The 27,161-nt window shown below is 41.0% G+C and overlaps 1 protein-coding gene across 4 annotated transcripts in view; it reads left to right on the top strand.

Annotated features, from left to right (window-relative positions):
* The window catches only part of caskin1 (CASK interacting protein 1), a 114,446-nt gene that overhangs the window by 68,882 nt on the left and 18,403 nt on the right, over positions 1-27,161 (top strand). For all 4 annotated transcript variants that reach the window (XM_039611170.1, XM_039611171.1, XM_039611169.1 and 1 more), the window contains exons 3-11: positions 9,234-9,331; positions 9,487-9,632; positions 12,887-12,982; positions 13,069-13,199; positions 15,387-15,495; positions 16,343-16,451; positions 16,935-17,029; positions 18,265-18,382; positions 22,941-23,186. In XM_039611170.1, the coding sequence (XP_039467104.1) occupies positions 9,234-9,331; positions 9,487-9,632; positions 12,887-12,982; positions 13,069-13,199; positions 15,387-15,495; positions 16,343-16,451; positions 16,935-17,029; positions 18,265-18,382; positions 22,941-23,186 (1,148 nt within the window). The remainder of the gene's footprint in view (positions 1-9,233; positions 9,332-9,486; positions 9,633-12,886; positions 12,983-13,068; positions 13,200-15,386; positions 15,496-16,342; positions 16,452-16,934; positions 17,030-18,264; positions 18,383-22,940; positions 23,187-27,161) is intronic.

Raw genomic sequence — 27,161 nt, 5'->3', positions numbered from 1 at the left:
AAGGCAGGTGAACGAGAACTGAAAAACCTAAACTGGGTGAAACTAACAAAACAAACCAGAAACACAGATGCAGGGAGGTCCGGGGAAATCACACATGGCGAGACGCAGGGAGAACGAGGGGAAACAACACAGACGAACCAGCGACGAGGACGAGGTAACACACACTATAAATACACACGCCAGGAATCAGGGGAAGGGAAACAGGAGGGGAACACACCTGGAAGACATCACAGCTGACGAGGTGGAGGAACGTAAACAGGACACACTGACATAAGGCACAGACCGTCACAATAAAACAGGAAACACATACACACAAAGACACAGACTAGCAAACGCGGACTTAACACAAGGGTAGACGGCAGAACAGAACAACACTAAACCGGAGGAAGAACAGAACCAAAATGACACTAGTAGAAAACACAAAACGCTGGGTCAAAAGGACCCAGGATCGTGACATTAATAGGTTAGAGTTAATTGGCTTACAGAACAAACAAAACAAAAAGACCCTGTGAAAATGGCCAGTTGCCAGGACTGGACTGGAAATGGGTGAAAAAGGTGTCCAAAGAAAAGATCATTGCTCAGGACTTTAAAAAGTGCAAGAAAATATGGCTATAACTATACTATAAAGAAACAACAATGGCTCAAGACTTTTGCACAGTACTGTATGTTCAGCACACTTTTTTCCTCCTGCAACCAGGAGGAAAATCTTAACATCAGACTTTTTCCAGAGCTAACTCTGGTCAATAAAAACCTTTGTTACGTTTTAGTAGACAGGCACATGCTTCTCCAAAATCACTCCATAACACATTTTGCATCACAGTATGACATCTATTAAAATTTGAAATGATTAAAGTTGTTACTTCGAGGAAGATCCCACGAGAAACAAGTCTGTGACATTAATGAGACTCATCACTACTGACTGAGCTAGAAGAAGATGATTATAGGAGCTGAAGTTAGTTTGTTGCTTCCAGCTGTTTGTTGAAGTATTTCTCCTGAGTACAAACTGCAGCATCAGAAAGCAGCAGAACCCATCTTTGAATATTTCCATAGAGAGGGAGAGAGAGTGGGTTTGTGCAAGGGCACGACTGCTGTAACTTCATTAGTTATAATTATTTGTCCCCTGACAAGGAGGCAAGCAGGCTCAGTGAGGAGCTAACGACAATAACTGACATTGTGTACTTAATTCAGACAGGTGAGCGGCTGCTCAGGGTCAGACTTCGTAAGCTGCAGTGTGTGGATGTGTCCCACAGCTACATCTGGAAGGTAGCCTCTCTATATCTCGGTCACTGTCAAAATTGAGCCACCAAGTTAACAAAACTGACCTCAAGCATTATATGTTACTTGCTATGTTAAATCACCCGTAGTGCAAAATGTTGCAGTAGTACTGCGTCTCTGTCCTTGTTGTGTGTGGGTGTGACTGAGTGAAGAACATAAATGAAAAAGTGACCCACGTCTGAATCATAGACTCCAGTCACTTTAACACAGGGGTCGGCAACCTTCCTGATGATGAGTGCCATCTAAAATTTCCTCGGAAGTCAGTGTGCCATATCAACCATTGCATTAACAAATAAATTTAATAACGCTCTATATCAACAGTTACACACTATAATGAACAACTTTATAGAACTATATTTGTTCACAGATGCTGGCAAAGCAAGCAAAACAATGCAAATGCTATTTATGGTCTCATCACAACAATGATAAGAAAAAATACAGGGATACACATGTTAATGGGATCTCTGGTCTCCCACTCAGAGATACAGGTCCCTGAGTGTCCAGCATTCAGACGGCTACCTGAGGACACTCATGTGAGAGAAAATCTGCTCACACAGATATGTAGAGCCAAATACTGTCAATGAGGCCTGTGCAATGTTCTTAAGACAGTTAAACTTGTCAGGTAGTGATGTCCAGCAGGTGAAAATGCAGCTCCATGCACACGCAGAGCTGCGTTCCAGCTGCATTTGTAGTTCTGCAAACTTTGTCCCGCACAGAGTCGAGCTTTTCAGTTTTTAGTTCAATCAGCTGCATTTCGATGTCCTCTGTGTCCAGCCAGTTAAAGAGAGACAAATCCAGCTGCTCATGAAAGCTTTCTGGTTTGATCAGAAAAGAAAACATTGGTCCACCTGAAAGTCCCAAAAACGCACTGTGAATTCTGTCTTGAGTCTTCGGATGTATCCGTGTATTTCCGTGGTGCTGCAGCTGCGCTGAGCGACAGCTCCCTGAGGCGTTGGAAGTGTTGGAATGTGGAAATTTCAACATCGCTTGTAAAAACTGCCAGCTAGCAACGTCCCTCTCACCGGTAGGCGAAGTGATTTTTAGCCAATTACAAGTTGAGTCCGGCAGGCGGGGTTGTTAGCTAAAGATAACATTGTTAAAAAGTGCACAACTAATGTGTCTGTGCAAGCTAATTTGCGATGTGCACTGGTGACCTGGCTGTAGATACTTATTTTTTAATGCACCTTCTCGGATTAATTCACTGCATGTCAGGCCATCAGTTAACCCTTTGCATGCCAGCTGTGACACGAGTGCCCAGGGTTGCCGACCCCTGCTTTAACAGATCGACTCATGGTGAAACTAGTCCGCGCCCCAACCCTCTGAGGTTTTAGTCATCATAGGTGCTAATGCTAACCCTACCTATTTAGGAGAAAGGTAAAAATGTGAACACTTTTTGATGTTTCAATGAAGAACAATTTAATAAAAACTGACGTTTCATATTCTCTTAAACTCGGGTAAGAGTTGTGGTTAGGGTTATCACTGATGGGAATGTTTAAAACCACTCGTGAATATTCTGTGTGCAGCTAGACAGGCAAGAAGCATAAGCAGAAGTAGCAAGATATTTACTTTTTATTGTTACATACACACTTACCTTCTCCATACGTACTCGCCCCCTCGTACGCTCCGCTCTTCTTCAGCTTCCCTTCTGTCTGTTCCACCTGCTCACCTGACTTCCATGGGACTCAGATCCTGTATTTGTTCTGCCCCGAGACTTTGGGATGCACTTCCACCAGATCTCCGGACTAAAAAACTCGCTACTTTTAAATCGCGTCTTAAAGCCCATCTATTCAGAATTGCATACCCTTCATCGTGACTCAGTCCATTTTTACCTTGTTTAGCTTTCATACTTTCATACCTGTTTTATATTTTTTGTTTTACCTTATGTTTTTATTTTCTTGTACTAATTTAAGGTGACCTTGAGGGTCTTTAAAGGCGCCTATAAATAAAATGTATTATTATTGGTAAAGGAATGTAAAGTTACTGTGTTACTCACTGATCAACATTATTAGCTTGTTTATTTACCTTATTATTTATTATTTTTTATGAGCATGTTTTCAACTTGAAATTTTTTAGGTGCCTAGAATAAGGAATCTTTATGTTCTTCAGCTGAGGTGTTAGGCATGTAGAAAGGAAGCCAAAAATGGCGCCTAGGATAGTTAGGCCATGAAATCTAGTTTCCATCTAATACACTGTACACACTGCAATAGTTACACCCTTTTGCACACGCTCTACAGAAGAATAACAAATAACAAAGTTTCACAGGTTAGAGTTAAATGTCAATCATATAGATTTAACTTGTGTAATACTCTTGATATTTGTAGCTGAGTGATTTGTATATATCAGTGCTATTTCTTAAAGTTGTAAACTGGTAATATATTGTATTATTTAATTAGTTTAGTCTGTTACTGTTACTGTCTTGGAGCAACTGTAACCCACATGTTTTCCTTAGGGATTATTAAAGGATTCTGATTCTGATTCTGATCAGCTGATCTCAGTACCAGAGCAAGTTAGCTGATGCCTTTAATTGTCAAATCTTATACAGCACTCTGTTTAAGATGCTTTATCCTGCCTACAGGCAAGCTCCTCCTTTATTTCATTCTCACCTTTGTTGTCAAAGTCAGGTTAAACATCTGAGACTTGGTGGTTTCATTGATAAAAGAGGCGCACTGGGTTGGGTGGGTTTGCATCTTTTGAAGAGTGAGCGGCCAGGTGAGTGTCCGGTGGAGAAGCTGGGCCGTGGATCACAGAAGACACAGGTAGCAGACGATCAGGTGAAGAATGACGGCTCGAGTTGGTCCTTAAGATTGATGATGATGACCTGCAGGTAAGATGACCAAGAGCAGGAAAAAGGAGGGAAGAACCTGGGTTTAGAGGCAGGAATGGAAAAACATTCCCCACGACGTGGCACCCAGCCTGGACCATGACACAGCAAGAGCTAATAATTTCTCTGTATATAAAAAAATAGGCTCAAAGGTAATTAAATGAATAGACGTGTGTGTGTGTGTTTAAGGAGGTAATCTACAGTGAGAGTAAAACTGAAACTTTAGTTAACATATCGAGCTTGTTTGATGAAGTGAAGCTGGACATGTACACATAAACTGAGCACACGAAAAAAACAGAGTGTTTATTGTGTGTGTACAGCACTGGTTATTTAGAGAATAGCAGCTCTCTTTTCAGGTCAGGTCCATGGTGAACTGTACCACATTGAGAGGCAGCCACACGTTTTCCTCCCCTACTGCTAACTAGGTTGTGACCTAACCAGTGTGTGTGTGTGACTGTCATCTGTCAGCTAAGCCTGCTGCAATATTAATAGCCCACAGTGAGGGCCCAAAACAGCACAGGTCCAGTGGAAATTCCTCTTAGTCCTTGTAATTATGACAACGACAACGATTTCATTGCCCACAGAAGGCAGAGGAGCTGTTATAGAAGCCGTTGGCAGTTGTTGCCTAATGGCTCGTTATTGTAGCTGGTGGTGGTTTTAGATTATTTTATCCTCTGTGAATCTTCAGGAGCTGAAAATGAAGTAATCAGAGTATTAAAACAGCACATTCCTCTATGGAGAGTTATCACTATCCGTGTATATGCTTAGCAATGACATTCTTACTTTGAGGACAACACACACAAACAATAAATGCAATAAATAACTAAACTATACTAAAAGAATAATAAGCATAAATAAAAAAAAGCCAGTATTATGTACAGAAGGGTGTGTGGGGTGTGTTTAATGGCCTGAAGAAAGTAGGAGAAACTAAAGGACCCACACTTTCTGTACAGGCAACGTGACAGACATTGATTAGCAGACAACAGAGACAGAAGACAGCGTGATATGTGAGGCAGGAGCTGGCACCAACACACGCACACACATTAACAGGTTTACATGCGGTTTGTCATAGACGCAGCTCGTCCGAACTGCACGCCAGCAGATGGGAGAGTGACGAGACAGACTGGCGTCCTTCCTTTCTTCTCTCTCCTCAGTCCAGTGTGTGATTGTTGGAGCGGCGTGCTTCTCGGGAAAGCTTGACGGGCATAAGAAATGTCTCATTACTGAAAATGGGTCAAGCCGTGTGTGTTTACAGTACGTGTGCGTGTGTGACAGGTGAAAAGCTCGCAGCAAAACTGCACGAACAGACTGTGTGTGTGCTGATAAAACTGATTTGGAGTAAATGCATAAAAATTAAGAGAAAGAGGGAAGGAGAGGAGAGACGGATTTGGGAGGCTCATAAAAGAAAAATAAATAAAGAGAGGCAGCAGGTGAAAACCCAAGATATTAAAGTGGCCTCCCTGGTGTCTGAAATGAATGTAGGATATGGATTCAAGAACAGCGTGCAGTGTTGTCTTTGAGAGCGGGTTTTGCTGTGGCTTGTGTTGTATTTGTCTTGAGCTGCTAGTGTTTTAAAGGGATACTCCAGCAGGATTTAGCCGTGTGGTAAATATAGAGCTGCAAACACATTACAAAATGTCAGTGTTGTATTTGGTCATAATTTATGTTTGCAAAGCATGTTTGGAGCCAGACCACACACAGAACTTTATTCAGCGTTGTAGGAACGTTACATCGATTTTTTGGACATTGTCTTTACACATTTACAGACGGAGCATCAGGATCTCAAAATCGCAAAAACCTTTCAAAAGAAAGAGAAAGAGCCGAAGTTTAGTTCCACATTTATCGATCGAGCAGTTTCCCCGTGCTTCCAGTCTTTGTGCTAATCTAAGATAACATATCAGAGAATGCAGAATAAATTGAAATGTTTGGAAAGTATTTGATATTTCCCAAATGTCTCCCTTTGTTCACCTGTCTATACGCACACTATCACTACTCATAGACAGACAGATACCTCCATAGTATAAAGAGTGTAGCATAGCTGGCTGCACAGTTGTTGCTGTAGGATGGACTTTGGGGCTCAGGAACTGGAAGCAAAAGATGGAAACACAGTGGAGAAAAAGAGTTCAGAGATGAGACAGCGAGGAACACCCTGGAGAGGAAGGATGAGGCTGCAGAGAAAAGTAGTATCAGCTGCTGAGTGTGAGACAGACGAGGGCTTTTTTTGAAAATGAGGAAGAATAGGAGGAGAAGCGTATGAATATTTCATGTAAGGTTTTACTAGAGTACTTGCCAAAACCATGGGCTTCCCTTCCCTCCCCCTAAACATACACCCCACTGACACAGTCTTGACACACACAGACACACACACATTTCTTTCCGGCTCAGCCTATTGCAGCATTATGTAAGACTATCCTTTTTTAACCCTGAAGTTAAAGACGAATGGAAGAAGACGAGGTCGCTGCGGAGATGCAGAGAAGGATTATGACACAGCTCGTTGTCGATGCACACACCTCTGGCTTGCAGGGCCACGTACAGAAAGCTTGTCTGTAAAACGATGTGAATTTCCCCTCTTTTGTTTTCCTGTTTCCTGTCCTTTGTGGTGTCTACAGAAGACTGTCATTGCACTGGTTTTTGTTATTTCACTGGTGCTGCTTTAGGAAAACCTTTAGTCCCCAGCTTCAACCTCATAATTTGCATATACATTTATGATTTCTTTCTGTGACATCAACTATTAAATGCAATATGCCCACAAACAAATCTCCACCTATGAGACGAGTTCTTGTGGAGGAAGATGGAAGAGTGACAGACGTGTGCACAGACCTGTAGATAGAAAACGTTCCTTTATTTTTCTTTTGTTTCAGTAAATTTGGCTGTTAATGATTTCGCAGGTGCACTCTGCAGCCTTGTGTGGATTATTATTTGGCCTTTTTAATGATGATGTATTGCATCATTTATCCAGACTGAGATCAAGGACAGCCCATAGGGCCGGGAGAGCTGAAGACATAAGGACGCACTTGATTTGAATGTGTTATCAGACAGTAGATGGTTGCAGTAGAGAATGTGTAACACTTGTGCTGCTTTTACTTTTCTCCTGAACAGAAACCAGAAACATTTTAAAAGAAAAAGAGCATCTTTAAAACAAGAGAATGTAGTCTGTTACATAATTACCAGTCAGTGAAGCGCTAACTGAAGGTAAAACTCTGGAATCTGGAATTGTTTTATATTGTTGTTGGAGTCTTTCTCAGCCCTTTTTATTCACGTGTAAGTGCGCATAGGTTGTAGCTGAAGGGAGATGTGGACATGCACAAGTTGCATGCTACATGTCAGCTAACATTTAAGCTACACGAGTGGCTTTGCTGTGCGAATATTAAACCATTTAAATTGATTTTGGTGTCACATCATTTTGCTTTAATGTGAATGGTCATACAGACCAACTGTTTATAAATTACTTCTCAAATTCAATTTAAAAAAGTAAAAAAAAATGTAAATGTTGCATCATTCTGCAATCAGTCTGCGATTAAATGGGGTCAAGTGGACAAATCACTGTGATAAATGATTATAAATCACATTTCTGTTGTTGTGTTCATGATCAGAAATTCACATTTAATTATTACATTTGCACTCAGCAACCTTCCTGTTCTATAGGAATATAACCAGAATACAACCAGCTGGAGGCCTGAGTTTGTGTGGTGGGTAACGTAGTAGAAATGCTCCTCAGCATGAACCAATCAAACTCGTGCTACAGTATTGAATCATAACCTCTTCACAGGTGCTTCTTGTAAATTCCTGTTTAAAATAGTTTGAATCTCTTACAAGTTAGCCAAAGCTGTCAGCTGAATGTGAAGAAACAACTGCAACCCCTCCATGTCCAAAACATGTATGATTCCAGCTGTCAACTATAGTTCAATCAGTTCTGTCTTTTTGGGAAATAGCAAATGGTTAATTGCATCGCACGTCAGAAAACCTGTAAATTCAACACTGGTAAAACACCGCCCACTGATGATTTAACAAACCAAGTTTACTAAATGTACTAAACATTTGAAGTAAGCACAAAATAAGGATGCATTCAAAAATATCTCCTTGTGTCTTGTGCACAACATTGTATGTATTTATATACGTATGACTCAATCAGATAATGTGCAGATTTCTCAGCTTTCTGTGTGCATGCTCTGTGAGCTCATTTTAGCAACATGTACTCCACTTTAAAGGCTGATCAGTCATTTCCTGCGAGATTTCTGGTCACCAACACGATGATGTCAGTCATGTCGTTTAAAACCTACTGTGAAAAACATCCTGCTTAAGCAAAGGTTAACTAACGGCTCCGTTCAGTTCACTTTTCTTTGGATCTTTTTTTCTCATGACTTTTTTAATCCGGTCTAATAAAAGTTGGACTTTTTCTGTTCAATAAAAGTTAAATATTATCTATTATATTTGTGTGTGTGTGTTTGAATCTTTGTAAAAATTTCATGTAGCTGCATTTTAATAGGAGACACACTCGCTACCTCGGTTTCATGATTTGTCACGGTAAGAGTGCAGACGCTCCTCGAGCTCGTCTGTGACAGTGTTTGACAGCAAGGAGCAAATCAGGCAGAGGAGCGAGGACACACATGTCACAGCAGATCTGAGTCAGATAGAAGGTGTGCATGTTAGGAAGGCTCAGAAACAGACTGTTTTATCCCTGCTTTCATTTACGTTTGCCTGTCGTCTCCTCCTCAGACGCTCTCTTGGGCTGATACATCAAGGCTGACGTATCAGTCTCATCTGCTTGCTTTTTATCCTTGCGCACAGTCACCGCATCCTTTCCTTGATGAAATACTTCTCCTCCTGTGACTATATCCCACCATCTCATCTCTGCTGCTCTGCTGGATTTTGTAGCTCTGCAGCAGATACAGCTCCAGCCTAATCAGCTGCTATTAAATCTATTTGTCACGCCAAGCCTCGCCATTTATCAATGACCTGTGTGTGTGTGTGTGTTTATGCATTTGTGCTGCCTAGTTGTATGTGGTTGTTTGATTCAAAGGAGCAAAGGTATTTTTCGCAGAGCTGATGTGTGTGTGTGTGTGTGTGTGTGTGTGTGTGTGTGTGTGTGTGTGTGTGTGTGTGTGTGTGTGTGTGTGTGTGTGTGTGTGTGCTACAGGTTTTCTCCGCTGCATCATGCTGCCCTTAATGGGAACCTGGAGCTCATCTCCCTGCTGCTGGAGTCACAGGCTGCAGTCGACATCAGAGACCAGAAAGGTGAGGGCCAAACGTGCACACGCGTACAGAAACACACAGAGACAACAGCAAGCCTCCCGTGTGCCACGTACACATACTGCTCGGTCAGTAAGATGATATACCACAGCTTGGCGTGTGATGGACATGTCCTGTGTTTATGCACCGTGGGTGTGCAGGTATGCGGCCGCTGCACTATGCAGCCTGGCAGGGGAAGGCAGAGCCCATGAAGATGCTGCTGAAATCGGGTTCGTCTGTCAACGGCCAATCAGACGAAGGACAAATTCCTCTCCACCTGTCAGCTCAGCACGGCCACTATGATGTGGTGAGTATTATGTAGCTTTACCAAAAAACCAAAAGCAAACGACCACACTGTGTGAGAGCAGCACAGGAGGAAGATGCTAATCTCAATATTAGTTGGTTTAGCGTAACATATCGTGGCCATTAGATAAATGACAAGTTATTCTGCACCAGTCAGCCGAGCATGGCCAGCATGATGTGGTGAGGAATTCTTAGTTTTTTTTAAAAAAGTACCAAAGACATCACCCTGTGTGTGAAACAGAGAGCAAAGTCAGTCAGGAGAGAAAAGTCACAGTGGTGAAATAAACGTCAGTTGTTTCGGGTAGCATGTCTACTGCTTTAAATGGGCTGGACAACAACATTTGTGCTTGGAGTCACACATGCTGTGTCCACTCACGCTTTTTTATATATCAGCACAAATAGCAGTAAACTGCACTTTGAATGTAAAAAAACTACTAAATCTGGCCCTAAATCAAAGTAAATCTGTCGTAGTTAAGAGAGAAAGTTGCTGCAATCCTGCTGCAAGCTTAGCAAAGAAACAACACTCAAATATAGCAGATCAACTACAGCAGGTAACATACAGTAGAAAAAAGAAGAGATGTGCATTTCCCTGTTGCACAGCTGAAGAAGTGCTGCTTCTACTTGATTAAATATCTGTGATTTATAGAGGGTAACAAACGGGGGCTGAAGCTTTAATCTGCAGCCGCTCTCCATGTGGAAGTTCAAATACATAAAAAAAAGTTACGGAAACTGAAACCGAGTACAGATTGAAAAATGAATCATTTATAATCCAACAAAGCAAACAGAAAGCACTGAAAGGATTCAGGAGATGTTGGCTTTAAAACACAGAGACACTAGAGGCTTCAGCGCAGAGTATTGTTCTAATTTGTTCCATTTTAAGCTGCAAGAAAAGGAAACTGAAAACATAATGAACTCCTTCCTGTGGTGCAGCCTCGCTGCCGTCCCCCTCTGAGCCATTACTGAGTTGTGTTTTTTGCTTTTCTATTTTCTTAACAAACATCGTCAGCTGTAAACATTTATAGCCTACAAACTGTCAAACTGACCTGTGTCTGAATTTCAGAAGGCCGTCACTTTAACAGACTGATGCAGCCTCAGTGTGGTGAAACCTTTGCACATCTTATTGTTCTGCACACTTTATCCAGTCTAACGAGAGAGCAAAACATTTTTTATAGTATTTTTATGCAGCATAATGTACGAATGGAGTCTCTAACATGTGAGGCACATTCTGGGATTGTGCTGTGCCTTCCATCGACGCTGTTTTATGTTTTTGTTCCATTATAAAATCCCAAGGGCATTACGTAATGGATGACTTATTTACTATGTTACAAATTAAAAGGAAAAGCTGACAGTAGTGCTGTTATGCTGCAGGGGACGTGGGCTGGCACGGTTTGTGCCCACTTGGCCCCTCAGATGGAGGGGTCATTTCACATCAAAGATCAAATGTGATGAAACATGATGCGAGTGGTAGTAGGCTGATACTGATATGTCTATACTGCAGGGCTCTAGACTCACTTTTTGCCACGGTTGCACTCGTGCGCCTAACTTTTTTTCTTTGGTGCACCAGCACAAAAGTTCGGTCACCCAAATTTTTCAACCGCGTCCCTTAACACCGCAGCTTTACATGTTCACTTTTTTAATTGCTGCCCATACAGACAATATCGATTTGTAAATGATTAACTAACAATCTTGTCAACACAAAGTTCTTTATTTGGAGCACATTTGTACAAGAAAGATAAGTTACTGTGTTTTTTGGACCATAAAGCGCATTAAGCGAAACAAAACAGTCGGATAAGTCAAACTTTACTCAACTCATTCTTCTTGCTTCCTCACTTCTGTACCATTGATTCATTAATGTTGAATTCTCTGGCAGCTGCTCTGTTCCCATGTTCTACTGCGTGACTGAGTTTGAAATCCGCTTCGTAAGCATCTCTCTTAACAGGTGCCAACTTGGGGTCCTTATACACACACAATACGGTAATATTATGTTGAAGCACAGTACGTATTACTCCGCGAGGCTCCTGACTACGGTAGCCTTAATGCTCCAACAATCTATCAAGTGGTGCAGCTTCGTAGCTTAGCAAAGTCGTACTAAAACATTTTTGACAAATTTTTGAGCGCCGCCACATAAAATCAGTCCAAGGTCAGTAAGGAAAGGACTTTAAGTGTGCCTGAAAAATACGGTATTGAAAAAGTTCTTGTGCTTAAAGTGATCCACTGAGCTGAAATGTAAACTTAAAATATCTCAAGATATATAAAATAAAAAGAAAGTCAAAATAAAAAGTGCCTCAAAGGCTTCGAACTGAACATCTTAATATCTGAACATCTTACCTTGGGCATGTGCATCTGAGAGGTCCCGCCCTTGACTATCTCTGATTGGTTTAGACCACGACATGGGCATAATGTGTTGACCACACAGAGACTTTCAGAGTTGTGGAGACTTTTCTTTTACTTGAACGGCTGGTCCCACTGGTGCAACCTAGAATTGTTTTGAGAAATTAGGTTGCAACCAAATTGGTTGCATTCTCGAGCCCTGTACTGGAATGTTTGTTGACTTTTTATTGAAGAAAATGCAGAGAAACAAGTTTATGTTGTCATAGAGTTTGTCCTGCAGAGCAGCTCCGACTCCAGCAAAAAACAGGTCTCAACCCAGCTGAGTGAACCACAAACTTTATTTACAATCTCTGGTAAGACTTCACCATCATCAAAACACCAAATGGGGGAAGTGTGGTCTTCATCCCTGCAGCACATTTACAAAATCTTGGACAATATGTGCTAAAGCAGGTTGATGCTGTTCGGGCGGCTCCTTGCGAGACACTTATATCCTGATACTTCCTTTAATTTGCTTCTGCAAACGATCTAGTTACCAAGCTGGTGAACGCACCTTTACACTCCTTACCCGTTTGTTCCTGTGGCGTGGATCGAGTAAACGCTTGATGCTACCTTCAGAGCTTTTCAAATTGAGAGTTTTGTTTTGTAGAGGATTATGGGAAATGGTGTTTGTCAGAAGCCGGTTAAAGTGTAACTTCTGACAAAACCTCACTATTAAAATTGTTTATTTAAAAAAAGAAAAGCCTACAAAAATCTGTGTAATAAGAGAAACAGCATAGTATTGAAAATTGCTCTGATTCTGTCTTCATCTCTCTTTTGTGAGAATGTCTGTTTTCTCACCTTGTTATCCTTGTGATAGACTCGTGCCCTTTCCTGCGCCCTTTGAGCGTATGGATTTTTGTCTCATGTGTCTGTGTGCCCCGTCTCCAGTCTGAGATGCTGCTGCAGCACCAGTCCAACCCGTGCATCGTGGATAACGCAGGGAAAACCCCTCTGGACCTGGCCTGTGAGTTCGGCAGAGTTGGGGTAAGAACCTACGGTTTCAATCAGTGTTCGTCAACAAGATTGCAACAATGTGTTGCTTATTTTCTCTTTGTTTATGCGTGTGTAAGGTGGTCCAGTTGTTGCTGTCTAGTAACATGTGCGCTGCTTTGCTGGAGCCCAAAAAAGGAGACACCACCGACCCTAATGGGACGTCTCCGCTGCATCTAGCTGCTAAGAATGGACACATAGACATCATCAGGTACACACACACACACACACACACACACACACACACACACACACACACACACACACACACACACACACACACACACACACACACACACACACACACACACACCATATCTAATGATAAACTGGCTTTAAATGTCCTCCTGAGACTGCTGATCAAACAGATGCGTAACACAGCAGGGGAACCGTATAATCCAACACACGCAAAGAATAATGGAGCAAATGCGTGTCATACACTCACTGCTGATGCATCAGTCCTAAATACATTGTAGAGATGTGGAGACAGCTGATGGCACTCCAAATCCGCACTGCACTTCATTTCATCACGTTAAATATTCAGTCATTATAAGCTCATCTCAGCATGGATCTGTGTCTGATTTTTGTTTATTTTATTTATTTATTTTTTTGCAAACGTGCATCACAGCAAAAAGACTCCTGTTGCCTTGGTGAAGGCGTTTAGCACAGAGCCTGAAAGGATCCCAGCTGAATGGTGCGCCACGGCGGATAAACACACAAACATGCAGAGCCCATTATGTTCTCTGTTCGCTCTCAAATACTAGTAACTCAGAGCTGCTGTATATGTGTATGTGTTGGTGCAGACACCGGCTTGCCCGGTGGACGCACACAGAGGGAAAAAGGGAGGTGGTGAAGGATGAGAAATGAGAGAGAGACCTGCAACTGAGGGGAGATAAGAGCAGGAGGACAGAGGAGAGAGGGGGTAGTAAAAGACGACGAGAGAAAAGGAGCTCCAAACAGAGCGGGAGAATAAAGATTGTCATAGTTGATGGAGCACAGTGTGGCTCTCTTGAAGTGACACTGATAAATGACACTCATTAGTCATGGCCAGCCGTCTGTGGAAGGCAACACGCACACATACTCAAAGTAAGGGGAAAATTAAATGCGCTTTTGGCAGCTTTTTAATTTTCTTTCTGTCGTTTATTTTTTTATTTATTTTTTAATGAACTTTTCTCTGACCCTGTCATTTTATGGGTCAAACTGGTGATTTTCTGTACTCATTGTCAACAAATCCCATTAAAAAGACCAACATTATCAGTGACTGATGCTACAAACAAGTACAGCCTGTGTAGCCAAGCCCTGATGGACACTTACAGATTTTTCAATTATCTACGGCTAAGCTAGAAGCTAACATCAGTGTCCTGATATTATCACACTTACCATGCTGATGTTTAGTAGCTATGTGTCAACATGCCATCTTCTGGCCCAACAGATTTGAGTGATCCTCAGTCTTTGCTACTTAAGTTCAGTTTCCCTGTGAGGAAGCACTTGGCGATGGTGGGGATGAAAAACTCCCACCACAGGAAGAATCCTACAGTGGAACCAGGGTCCGGGAGGGGCAGCCATCTGCTGCTGCAGTTAGGATTATAATTAATAAAGACATCAGAGGGTTAAGTGTGGACGCTTGTTTCCGCCACTGTAAAAAAAAATGGCTTCCATAAAACAAAATTTCAAGTTATTTTCTTGAAATTTAGCCTTTAGTGTTACAGCTGCAAATCAGGAAGCTCGGTGAATGACATCATTTCCTATTTACCTTGTTACCTGGAAGCATTTTGCTCAAACACATGCACGCTCAAAATCAGTAGTGACAGCATTAGTGAGCTAACAGTGTATGGCAAACATCGGCACCTGGTTCTTCAGCTTTGAATGCCTTCTAGTGAGTGATAACCTGAGCTCAGGTCAGCTCAGGTCTGGCTCCCATAGACCAAGATAGCACACCGTGCTGCGCACAGTGGATTCCTCAAAAGACTATCAGAGCTCTCTGATATTCAACCTTCTTCATATTTTATATGTTGTATGTAAAACGTAACCAGTGTATCAAACAGAATGACCTGAATATCTCCTGCTTAAAGTGTGATTCAGCAAAACAACTCTAGCGTAAATGGAATTATATTTTGCTCCTTACCTAAAGTTTTTGATTAAAAGTGCATGCAAAATACTTTGTTCCTTTGTACAATTCCCACATGCTCCCACCTTTGAGTCCCCTTGTTCCTGCATGCTTACATGTGTGCACCGGTGTTTTAACACCTCTCCTGATTTTCTCACCTCTCTCTTTTGAAATGATCTTTCTCACTTCACCTTTCCTCTGTCGTCTTTTATTATACTTTTGAACTTGCCTGTTCTTATCTTCTCTCTCTCTCTCTCGCTCTCTGTTCCACCTGGTGCCTCTCCCCGGCAGGCTGCTGATCCAGGCTGGCATCGACATAAACAGGCAGACCAAAGCAGGCACTGCCCTGCATGAAGCTGCCCTCTGTGGAAAGACTGAGGCAGTGAGACTCCTGCTGGAGGTGAGTGGAACTACGGCTGCCAAGAGTTGGGTTTCTGTCACAGTGCACATGCAAAGGTGCAGTAGGTAGCAGCAGCGTTGTGCTACTGCACATAACTAATCTAGAATCCAGCTCATCTAAAGATTTACAATCATGTCACCTTTGACCTCTGACCTTTCCTCCAAGGTCAATAGATTAAGCTGAAGGTCAAAGTGATAATAATGCTATAAAAGACTATTAAAACTAATGTTTCTGATTTGTTTGATATTTATTATTAAACATTTAACATAACTTTACTAAATACTGACATGAATGCTGTGTATGTACTATACTCACCTAAATAAAAAATGATCAGAAATAATTGCGCTCAAATGTCAACAGAGCAAATAACTAAACTACCCGCCTGTATGGTTGATTTGAACACGCCACGAGGTTTCATGCTTAAGTGACTGTGTGTGTTTCATCGCAATAAACTAACCTCGTCATTAAGCTCCCGAGCTGTTAAAAAGGTTACCAGCCGTCACCCTGAAGCGTCTTTGGACTGAATTCATCTTTGTTCCCTCGGCCTACATTTGTGTCAACAGATTTAAACGTGATATTGCTCTTTGGCTTTCAGCTGCCTCGGCAGAAAAATAAGATGCTGGTGTAATTAGCAGAAGAGGCCCGGGGAATTAGGGTTATGTTATCCTGACGTCAATTATGGTAAATCATCGCATCCCTACGGCGTTTAGTCAGCATGTAGATGTTCTAATTTATGAGTTTAAGTAACTGGATACAGTGTGTTTTGTGGAATCTTTTTGCTGTATAAAGAGCCATATAGGGCTGTTAATGTAATAACCAGAATTGTAAATTGTCCCCTCTTCTGCAGAGTGGTATCAATGCCACTGTGAGAAACACGTACAGCCAGACTGCGCTGGACATCGTCTATCAGTTCACTGCAACACAAGCAAGCAAAGAGATCAAACAGCTGCTGAGGGGTAGGATGGATGTATCTGTGTATATATAACAAATGGAGAGGAATACGTGGTTGAATGAAAAGCACAACAGACAGACATAGTTTAATTTGAAATGTACAAATGGTACTGCCAGCAATCTGTGAGTTTAACTTTGTATGAAGACTGAAAGTGGAGGAATCAGTCAGCTAAGCTAACCAGCTGCTAGCAGTACAGACTGCATCTCAAACAAGCAGCCAATTTCCCTGTTATTATAATTATACACTTAATATATTTACAAATGTATACTTTAAAAACTGTATTCATATATTCAATCATTATATATGTATTTACAATTTACTTTTTCAATCACGTTTGTTTTAGTCATTCTTTTTTAAAGGTAAAAAAATACTGTGAAAAATTAATAATAATGTAATCTTGAGAATGTAAAGTTCTTTATTGACACATTTTTATATCAATTCATCATTATCTAGTTCACAATAATAATTTACTTTCTTTGCCTCTCAGATGCGTCTGCAGCCCTTCAAGTTCGGGCTCTGAAGGATTACTGCAACAACTACGACCTGACCAGCCTCAACATCAAAGCGGGAGATGTCATTACGGTAATGCATGCACACAATGGCAGCTGTTCCTGTCAGAAGCAAGAGCATTTAGTGTGATGGTGTATTGTGTTCATTGGAGGCTAATGAAGTTTTTAAAAAAGCTGTAAATTTGTGAGGCAAAACTTTGTCTTCCATAACAGTATGATTGAAACAAGCTGCTGATCATTTCTAACTGTTTTGTATAAGCTATTGATTCTGGACGTTCAAATACATGGATACATTTCCACTAGAGCTTGAAAAGTGCACTAATATTGTTCTTTAAAAAAGATAAATTCTTCACCGGCCCCCTTAGATTAGCTGGTTATCAGGGGCAGTTATAATCCTGTTCATTTTAGTTAACTCTTTAAAGCCAAGTGTATCGTATTTGTTACATGTGTTTTTAAGACTTCTACTTTTTTTACCCTCAAAAAATGATATAAATTGCATGACAAATTTTTAAAGACTAAATTGCAAAAATATGGCTTATGTAGCAAATGTGATACAAATGACAACTCATGTCTGCAGATTAAAATTTGATATATTTTTATATATTTTGTCTAAAGGTTCAACAAACACTCCATTATCAAAAAATTAAAGATTTCTGGCAGTGATTTCATGGTTCAGATTTTAAAGGATTAAGGTAAAAAACCCTTGAAAATATTAAAAGAAGTGTGTCATATGTGAATATTTGTTTTGTCACTGCCAGAAAAAAACAAAAAAGTGCCATTTTGTATGAAATGATTTACCAAAAATTTGAAAAACATGTTGAAGACTGACGTGCAGACACTGCGTAATCCCTGCAGACTCATTATCCACGAGTCCGACTTCCAATCCACTGATTAATCTAAACAGATAGGACACTTTTTCATCGTATAATATTCCAGGTGGCAGTTTACTGGAATCAGAAATGCAAGCACAATGGTTTCAGCATCCTTTATTTGCCGTGAGCATGTTTTACAGAAGCATGTTTTCACTCCCTTCATTGCAGCGATGAATATTTATGAGCATGTTTGTAGCCTTTAGGTACTTATTACAGTAGTGAGGAAGCCAAGTAGTGCCAACGCTGTTTTCCTCAGGGTCTGAATGAACAAGTTGACTTTGGGGATTTAGCACAAATGTGCAGCTTTGCGTTTTTTTAAAGAATAGAATTATTAAGTATTCACATTGGAAAGCTTTAAATAAAATTCTGTGGTATTAATCATTTATTAATTTATGTATCGTCCACATTTAATGTTATGAATGTGCTCGCCTCACAGGTTTTGGAGCAGCATCCCGACGGACGCTGGAAAGGCTGTATCCATGACAACAGAACAGGAAATGACCGCGTGGGCTACTTTCCATCCACCATGGTGGAGGTCATCAGCAAACGCACAGGTAAGTTTGCGCTAATATGTGCGCGCATGTGAGGTTGTGTTGGAGCTGCTTTTGAAATTTTGATGAAGCTGTTTGCTAAAAAGCTTCTGCAAATGAGTCAGACACATGTGCACACTTGGAGCGAACGCAGGAGATACTTGGAGGCACACATCTGTAAAACCGGTACATTAAAGGTAATCTCGATAAAAACCCTCAGCCAGCTTTTTTTGGATAGAGCGAGTTAAAATAGAAGTCACATCAGAGACTTTCATCGCTTTCATCTCATACACTGGGAGAGGAGCTGTCTGTGAGTCGGCCAGCATCAAAGTGGTACCATACAGCCACCTGTCATCTCTGCATTGCTCCAGTGAAGGTCCAAGCCTTATGGTGGAATTTTTGATAGTACTGCATCTGCCTGGGGAAAAAAATAATAAAAAACCCCTAAAAACTGAAAACATTTAGGTGGTCGACCCAAGGATGCAAGTAATATATCCCACAATTATCAACATCTTTCTGATGAGTTTCAGTGTTACCACCACAGACAGTGTAAAAGACTGATGTAGTCACCATGATGTCATACACTGGCAGTGAAACCTGTTGCTCACTGGTTAACGAATTGTCGATCACATGATGTTTGCCAATGAGCATAACGCAGATAATCCTCCATTTTTAAATATAGTATGACTAACATTTAGAAAATACTTTTTTTATTCAATATGGCCTGAAATGAGCAACAGAGGAAAGTGTTTGCACCGAATCTTTCCAGCCTGAAAGCTACGTCCATGTTTTATACTGCCTGTGGTTGCAGCTTACCCTCCCCATCCTAATTGTTGACAGGAAAATATAACTAAAACCAAAGCTAAACATTTATGTACTTTAGTTGCGTTCATAAAAAGAATAGTTTGACATTCCAAGATAAAAATGTCTGCCTTTACATGTGGAACGAAGCTGCTGCTCCTAACATTCAGATAGCTTAGCTTAGCACAAGACAAGTGGCTTAATGGAGCTCAGAAGTGTGTGCATATATATTTTATAAAAGTAGTTACCCTGTTGATTCTCACCTAATGCTATAAAAGTAGCATTAGGTGAGAAAACTGACAACATGTCGTATTTGTGTGCTGATTAGCTTAGCTTTAGCAAGACTGAAAACAGCTAGCCTGGCTTTGATCAGAGGTAAGAAAATCTCCCTAACAGCACCTTTAAAGCTTACCGTTTAGCACGTTAGATCTGATTTTATAAAAAAAAGTATAAACATGTTTTAGTTTAAACCTTTTTTCAGGGTTTAAGATGAAACTACTGGCTGTTGTCTTCTAACCCTCTGCATGAATAGACATTCCCCCAAAGTATCAAACATTTTCTTTATTTGTTTAGCATGTAAACTTTCATTGCTTGGTGCCCTTCCATCTTAATCAGCTTTTATTCACCTGGATGAGACGTACACAGCATATTCAGACCCATCCTGTCATCTCGGTGTGACTGAGCAGCCACAGAGAGGCTCAGATGTTTTTAATTGTTTGTCGCGTTGGTCTCTATAGGTCTGGTAGTTCTGTTTACCATCTGTCTGTCTTTCTGTATTACAGTATATGTCTTCCTGTCTTAGTCTGTATGAGTGTCTCTCTAATTGTTGCTCACCACTGACAGCCATTACCTGTTGTCTGTTCATGCTCATCATGTCCTCCTCTGATTACCTTTGCACACTGCATTACCACCTCGGCACTATTGTGGCATCACCCATCCTTTCATACACTAAATCATGCAGCAGCTGTACGCCGCCTTATACTGTATACGGCAGCTGTATGCAGTGCAGAAACAGCTGGAGTGCTCCCACTTGGCTTGCAGAGCCAGACTGACTAATCACTGCTACCGCTCATTCGCGCATACACACTGTGCAGCATCAGCAGCAGCTGTTCTAACGGGGAGTTTCATTTACTCAGCTGTTTTTCATCAATTTTTAATTATTCTTTTCTCTCAGTCAGTCCCCTCTCCATGTTATATTGCTCTCATCTGCTCTTTTATTCCCACTAACAGGGAAGCAACAGCAAAAAATTTTCAGAGACAACCGTTCATAATTTGATCTAAATGTTGCTGTAATAACACCTGTGCCTTTAAGCGTTTAGTTTCAGTGTAGAGTGACCAGTCACAAAAACAGAACAAACTTTAGCAGCTAGCTTGTGAAAGAATGTCTTGGCAATTATCTAGCTATAAATATTAAGATATATTAGTTATAAATATTTTGCAGATTTGTGAGGTCAGCGTTGTTTTGCTAGTGTTGTGCTGCTACTAGTACTAGCAATACATTATATAGAATTATAGACTTCAGTAAAATGTGGAAGGCATCAAAACTACGAATGAACACATTTGGAATTATGTAGTAAACACAAAAGTGTAAAATAACTCAAAACATGTTTTATAAGCAGCCACCCGTTGCTTTGATTAATGCTTTGTACACTCTTGGCCTTCTCTCTCTGAGCTTCACGAAGTCGTAACCTGAAATGGTTTTCCAACATTCTTGAAGGAGTTCCCAGAGATGCTGAGCACTTGTTGGCTCTTTTGCCTTCACTCTGCGGTTCATCTCATCCCAAATCATCTCCATTTGGTTTTAGGTCAGGTGACTGTGGAGGCCAGGTCATCTGGCTAGCACTCCATCACTCTTCTTTTTGGTCAAATAGCCCTTACACAGCCTGGAGGTGTGTTTGGGGTCATTGTCCTGTTAAAAAATAAACAATGGTCCAACTAAATACAAAAAAGATGGGATGGCGTGTCGCTGCAAGATGCTGTGGTAGCCATGCTGGTTCAGCGTGCCTTCAGTTTTGAATAAATCCGCAACTGTGCCAGCAGCAAAGCACCCCCACACCATCACAGCTCCTCCTCCATGTTTCATGGTGGGAGCCATGTAGAGACCATCCGTTCACCTTTTCTGCATCGCACAAAGACATCGCAGGTGGAACCAAAGATCTCAAATTTGGACTCATCAGACCAAAGCACAGATTTCCACTGGTCTAATGTCCATTACTTGTGTTTCTTGTCCCCAAACAAATCTCTTCTGCTTTTGCTTTTCCTTAGTCGTGGTTTCTTAGCAGCTATTTGACCATAAAGGCCTGATTCACACAGTCTCCTCTGAACAGTTGATGTAGAGATGTGTCTGCTACTGAAACTGTGTGGCATTTATCTGGGCTCTAATCTGAGGTGCTGTTAACTTGCCATTTCCGAGGCTGGTGACTCGGATGAGTTTATCCTCAGCAGCAGAGGTGACTCTTGGTCTTCCTTTCGTGGGGCGGTCCTCATGTGAGCCAGTTTCGTCGTAGCGCTTGATGGTTTTTGCTACTGCAGTTGGGGACACGTTCAAAGTTTTAGCAATGTTATGGACTGACTGACCTTCAGTTCTTAAAGTAATGATGGACTGTCGTTTCTCTTTACTTAGCTGATTGGTTCTTGCCATAATATGAATTCTAACAGTTGTTAAATAGGGCTGTCAGCTGCATACCAACCTGACTTCTGTGCAACAAAACTGATGGTCCCAACCTCATTAAGAAGGCAAGAAATTCCACAAATAAACCCTGACAAGGCACACCTGTGAAGTGAAAACCATTTCAGGGGACTACATCATGAAGATCAGGGAGAGAAGGCCAAGCACTGTCAACAAAGCAAAGGGTGGCTACTTATCCAGCCGGTACTAAAGCTAGGAGTTGTCAATGCTACATTTTATTGTTTGGTTACAACTGGCTAACGACTTGCAACAAAGTAGCAAATTTAAAGTGAAAATAATGCAAAAAAATTCTAATACAACAAAAGCGAAATAAATTTTAACTATGCACCTGCAAGGAATAAAATATATTGAATGGTCAATTATGCTGTTAGCTCGCACACTAGAGAGAGACATAGTCCTAACATTGCATAAGGTTAGCATGTGGTCGGCTAGCTTCATTACTAAAGTGCTATCTCTCGTTCAGAACATATTCTTTCCATATTCTAAAAGTTGTTATTATGTTAACATGAAAAATAAAATGCTATTCCAACAAAAGTATGTAGTTGCTGTCGTAAGATGCTATACAGCCTCTCCACAATGGTTGATACAAACAAGATATTTATATTAATTTGCTCCTCTGTGTTGAGGCATGTCTCTACCTCCAACGTTTACTAAAAGAGGCACATGTGAGTGAAAGACCTGCATGTTACCTAGAAGTAACACTACTCTATTGTATGCTTGTAGCTAATAACATGCAACAGAACATGTTTGCTGTTTTGCACAGTAAGGCTGCTTGATTCAAATGCAAGTTTATTATCAGTCCCTCAGCCCATTTCCACTTTCACGGCATCCCTATTACAGCGCTCCGTTCATTTCATTTCACCGATGCTCACAGCTGTTTGTCATTTACTACACCAGCTTTGTCCTTCATTCCCCTCTTCCTCTTGGTTTGAGTTCTAACTTCAGTCCTTGTTTTTAATTTTTCTTTTTTTTCTTCCCTTTTTTCTTACATGTAATTCTCTGTTTTGTCGTTTGTTTGTCACGTGGCGGTGGCTCACTGTTGGCTGGTTGTGTGTGTGTTTTCCGTGTGTCGTCACGGTGGGTGTTATCTAGGTTTGGCCAGCACAGTCATTTGCACTCAACAGTTTCAAAAGATACCGCTGGTTGCCCCGGCGACGGTTGCCCCTGCCAACGCAGTAGTCAACGGCAACGACACCACGTTCCATCAGATCCATATCCTGCCTCCACCGCCTCCTCCTCCACCACATTCCCATCAGCCACTGCTTCCACTTTTCACTTCCTTTGGCTATAACAGGTCACCCGTGACAAGTCCACAGGGAGACACACCTACTGCCCCAGGTACACGGCCCCTTTTTCATTATTATTATTGTTATTATTCTTATTATTATCATTATTCCTATTATTATGTTTATTATTACGAAAGCTTTAAGGGATGCTTTCCTTATGTTTTATGAACTAATTGCAAGTTTTAAAAAATCTGATTGGCTATGTAAGATTCAGATTGGCATTTTTCCTGTTACGAAGGCATCCATTAAAGTTTTCTGTTATTAAATCATTATCCATGTAATTTTATGTGTTGCTCATACTGTCTAACTTTTGTTTTTCAATTGTTGCTGTTGTCATTTCCATTACTGAGATCCAGAATCCGCTTTGGGAAAGAAGAGTTTAGACCACCTGATATTTCTGGTATTATTATTTTAGCTGGCTCTGTGGACAAAGATCAAACCGTGCAGGGAAATAGTCCCAGACCATTGCACAAAAAATAAGCAATACATACAGTTACATGAATTACATTATATGTAAAAAAAAAAAAAAAAAAAGATTATTAAATAAGAACCATAAAAGTTTAGATAGAGTTTTTTTTTCTTTCGTCTCCAGTATACATTACAGTCATTTCAAGTAAATTAGGTGATAAAACTCAGATGCATATTGTTTTTTCTGCGTTAGTTTCCATTATTATCCATGGAATCTATTCCCTCATTACATTCAAATTGCTTTAATATACATTAACCTCTTAACCCTCTGTGGTCATGACAACAACCCCCAGTTCTAACCCTAATCCCAACGCTAATCCTAACCAGTATGAGTGGTTAACTTTTATTTTTATTATCAATCAGGAAAAAAAGAAAATAGTAATTCTAACTGACACATGAGAAAACCTATGCACATTTATTTTTGCTAAAAGAGACCATTTCGCCTTTCTCGAAAATACAGGAGAGGGTTAGGGTTAACCTCTGTAAGTCACTGGCAGCTCATCTGGGGTAGTGGGTGGGATTCAGGTTAGGAAATAGAAAAGTGTTTAGGAGAAAAATCATAATGCCATAGTGAATATGCAAGACTTCATTTGAAAGGTACCAGCTTCTAGTTTCTGAAAGGCTGCCAATGTAACGTTTGGCTAAACAAAAAATAGCCTAACCGGGACAACTTCCTGGTAACCAAAGGGATGGTCCCCCTCTGAGGTTCCATCCATCCATCTTCTTCTTCTTATCCGGGGCCGGGTCGCAGGGGCAGCAGCCCAAGCAGAGAAGCCCAGACCTCCCTCACCCCAGCCAACTCCTCCAGCTTATCCAGGGGAACACCAAGGCGTTCCCAGGCCAGCCGAGAGATATAATCTCTCCAGCGTCTCCTGGGTCTGCCTCCTCCCGGTGGGACATGCCTGGAACACCTCACCTAGGAGGCGCCCAGGAGGCATCCTTGTCAGATGCTCGAACCACCTCAACTGGCTCCTTTCGATGTGGAGGAGCAGCGGCTCTACTCTGAGCCCCTCCCGGATGGCCGAACTTCTCACCCTATCTCTGAGGGAGAGGCCAGCCACCCTTCAGAGGAAGCTCATTTCGCTGCTTGTATCTGCAGTCTCGTTCTTTCGGTCACTACCCACAGCTCGTGACCATAGGTGAGGGGAGGGACGTAGATCAACCAGTAAATTGAGAGCTTCGCTTTTACACTCAGCTCCCTCTTCACCACAACAGACCGGTGCAGCGTCCACATCACTGCAGCACCAATCCGTCTGTCGATCTCCCGCTCCTTTCTCCCGTCACTCGTGAACAAAGCCCAGAGATACTTAAACCTCCACTTGGGGCAAGAACTCGTCCTCTGAGGTTGACTCTATATTTAGGCCAAACAGTCATTGATGGGACTAATATAAATATGTGTCGTTAGAAGGACTATTATCTTCATTCCTTGAAATGCCAGGACTTAAAAGAACAATCAGACATGACGTACTTTCAGTGCGTAGGGTTAGAGTTAGGGTTAAATTACTAATTCATTTTGCAGAATTAATCCAAAAACTCTTTTACATTATTTGGTTGTATTCAGACCATTTCAGTAAAAACAGCCCAACAGACGAGCAGAAAACATACGAGTAGTCGATGCTGTTAAAGTGGTGCAATTGAACAGAAGCGCCACATTTTAAAAAAATGCTTTCAGCGTCTTTACTAATAAGAGACGTTAGGTGTCAAACAGGAAGGTAGGCTCCTCATTTTGTGACAAACCTCTGTTCTCCTGAGTTGGTTTGTGCTTTAGTTGTCTTGATTTGTAGCTTTTGGTTTTTACACTTCTTTTTCCCCCCTTCCGTCTCCTTTTGTTCTTCCCTCCTTCCCTGAATTTCACCATCGTCCCAGCCACCAGGGCAGCCCTGCTCCTTACTTATACCGACACGCTCCACTCAAAGCTCTCTCCTGAACAAGCCAGAGTGTTTTCTGTTCTGTCCTCGTCCTACGTGCTGTTCTCACGTCTGTTCATTTTAACATCACTTTTACCCACCTTGTTCACTTACCCTCAATGGATGTGAGTGTGTGTTTGTGTGTAAGGAAGGTGGTGAATTATTTCAGTAAACTCTTAGGTGTGTACATGTATAGAGGGGTTTAGAGAATTGTTATGATTGAAAGAAACATACAGTAAAGGTGTTTTTCTTTTCATATTAGGAGGAGTTTTAGTTTGAATAACAGTTTTGTGTTTGTAATACTTTTGGCGTTTCTCTTTATCAAATGGGTGACATTTTCTAGCTATTCAGTGAGAAATTGCTTCCTGAATAATACAAATTTTAACTTTATCTTCTTTGATTGTTGAACATGACATATTAGGGGGGAGAAAAAAAGACTATGTAAAAGTTGGCAACTTACAAAGTATAAAATGTCAAGTGTTGCATAAGAGACCCAAATACATTGCTAGAAAATGTCACCGTCAGTGCTGTGCAGGTAAGTTCTTCACTGATTGTAAACGGCTCTGTGAATGGGAGACCATTCTGTTACCTCGAGGAAAATAAGGCCTTCCTTTCTTCACCATAACTATGTCAGCTCAGCATGTTTTCTCTGAGCCTTGATGGTTCAAAGACGGCACATTTCACAAACAGCTGGAATACAGGGCTCTATGAAAGGATGTGGAAACAGACTGGTCAATAACGTTCCCAAGGTCACTCGGAGGGATGCAAAATGTCCACAAGGAGCTGTGCCATCACGCGAAACACGAAGGGAACTTTTTTTAATGCGTGTGTTTCTCTGGAGCACTGTTGGTCACACATATAAACCATTATCCAGCCCTTATTAAGATGGTTATAATGGTTTATTTATAATACTCTCCAAATGCACTACAGCAGCCCCATTCTGAAAAGCCCAACATATATAATCACATATTTTTGGATGCATTATATATGTATGTGTATGTACATTATGGCATATATGTGTATATACACAGATTTTCATGTTATGGATTTATTTATGTACTATTGGTATATAAATGTTTTCATATATCTATATATATATATGCTGTATTTTTTTCTGTGTGTGTGAGAGAGAGAGAGAGACGGAATAAATGTGTGTAAGTTTGAAACCTTTCCTTTATTGCTCCTCTCTCCTACTGGACCCTTCCTTATTTCCTGTCTTTTCCAAGAATTACCTTACAGTTAATTTAATTAACTCCACTTTATCCTTGCCGTTCTGAAAATAGGAAGAATATGAATATGAACAGACTCCAGACGACGTGTAAATTTAGCCATTGCAACTTTTTTTATGGATCAATGCAGGCTGTGATTCAAGATGCTGTCGTTTGAAGCGATTTAGGACTAAAATGAGAAAATGTGAGGCCACTGAGAGGCGTTAAACCTAATCTGGGAACCTCAGTAATCTGCAAACGTCAGCCGTTACCACAGTCTGTACTTTGTTTAAAGTATATTTAAGGAGCAGATATAATATCATGTATTTTATACAACCTTATATACATAATATATATAAATATATATCATATATGAACTTGTTACATAGTACAGTACACATACATAGTATTGATAGCTGCAGTATTAAGTGCAGACCTGTGTGC

This window comes from Oreochromis aureus, linkage group 4 (assembly GCF_013358895.1).
Source record: "Oreochromis aureus strain Israel breed Guangdong linkage group 4, ZZ_aureus, whole genome shotgun sequence".
NCBI lineage: Eukaryota > Metazoa > Chordata > Actinopteri > Cichliformes > Cichlidae > Oreochromis > Oreochromis aureus.
This window is presented reverse-complemented; position numbering and strand designations above follow the sequence as displayed.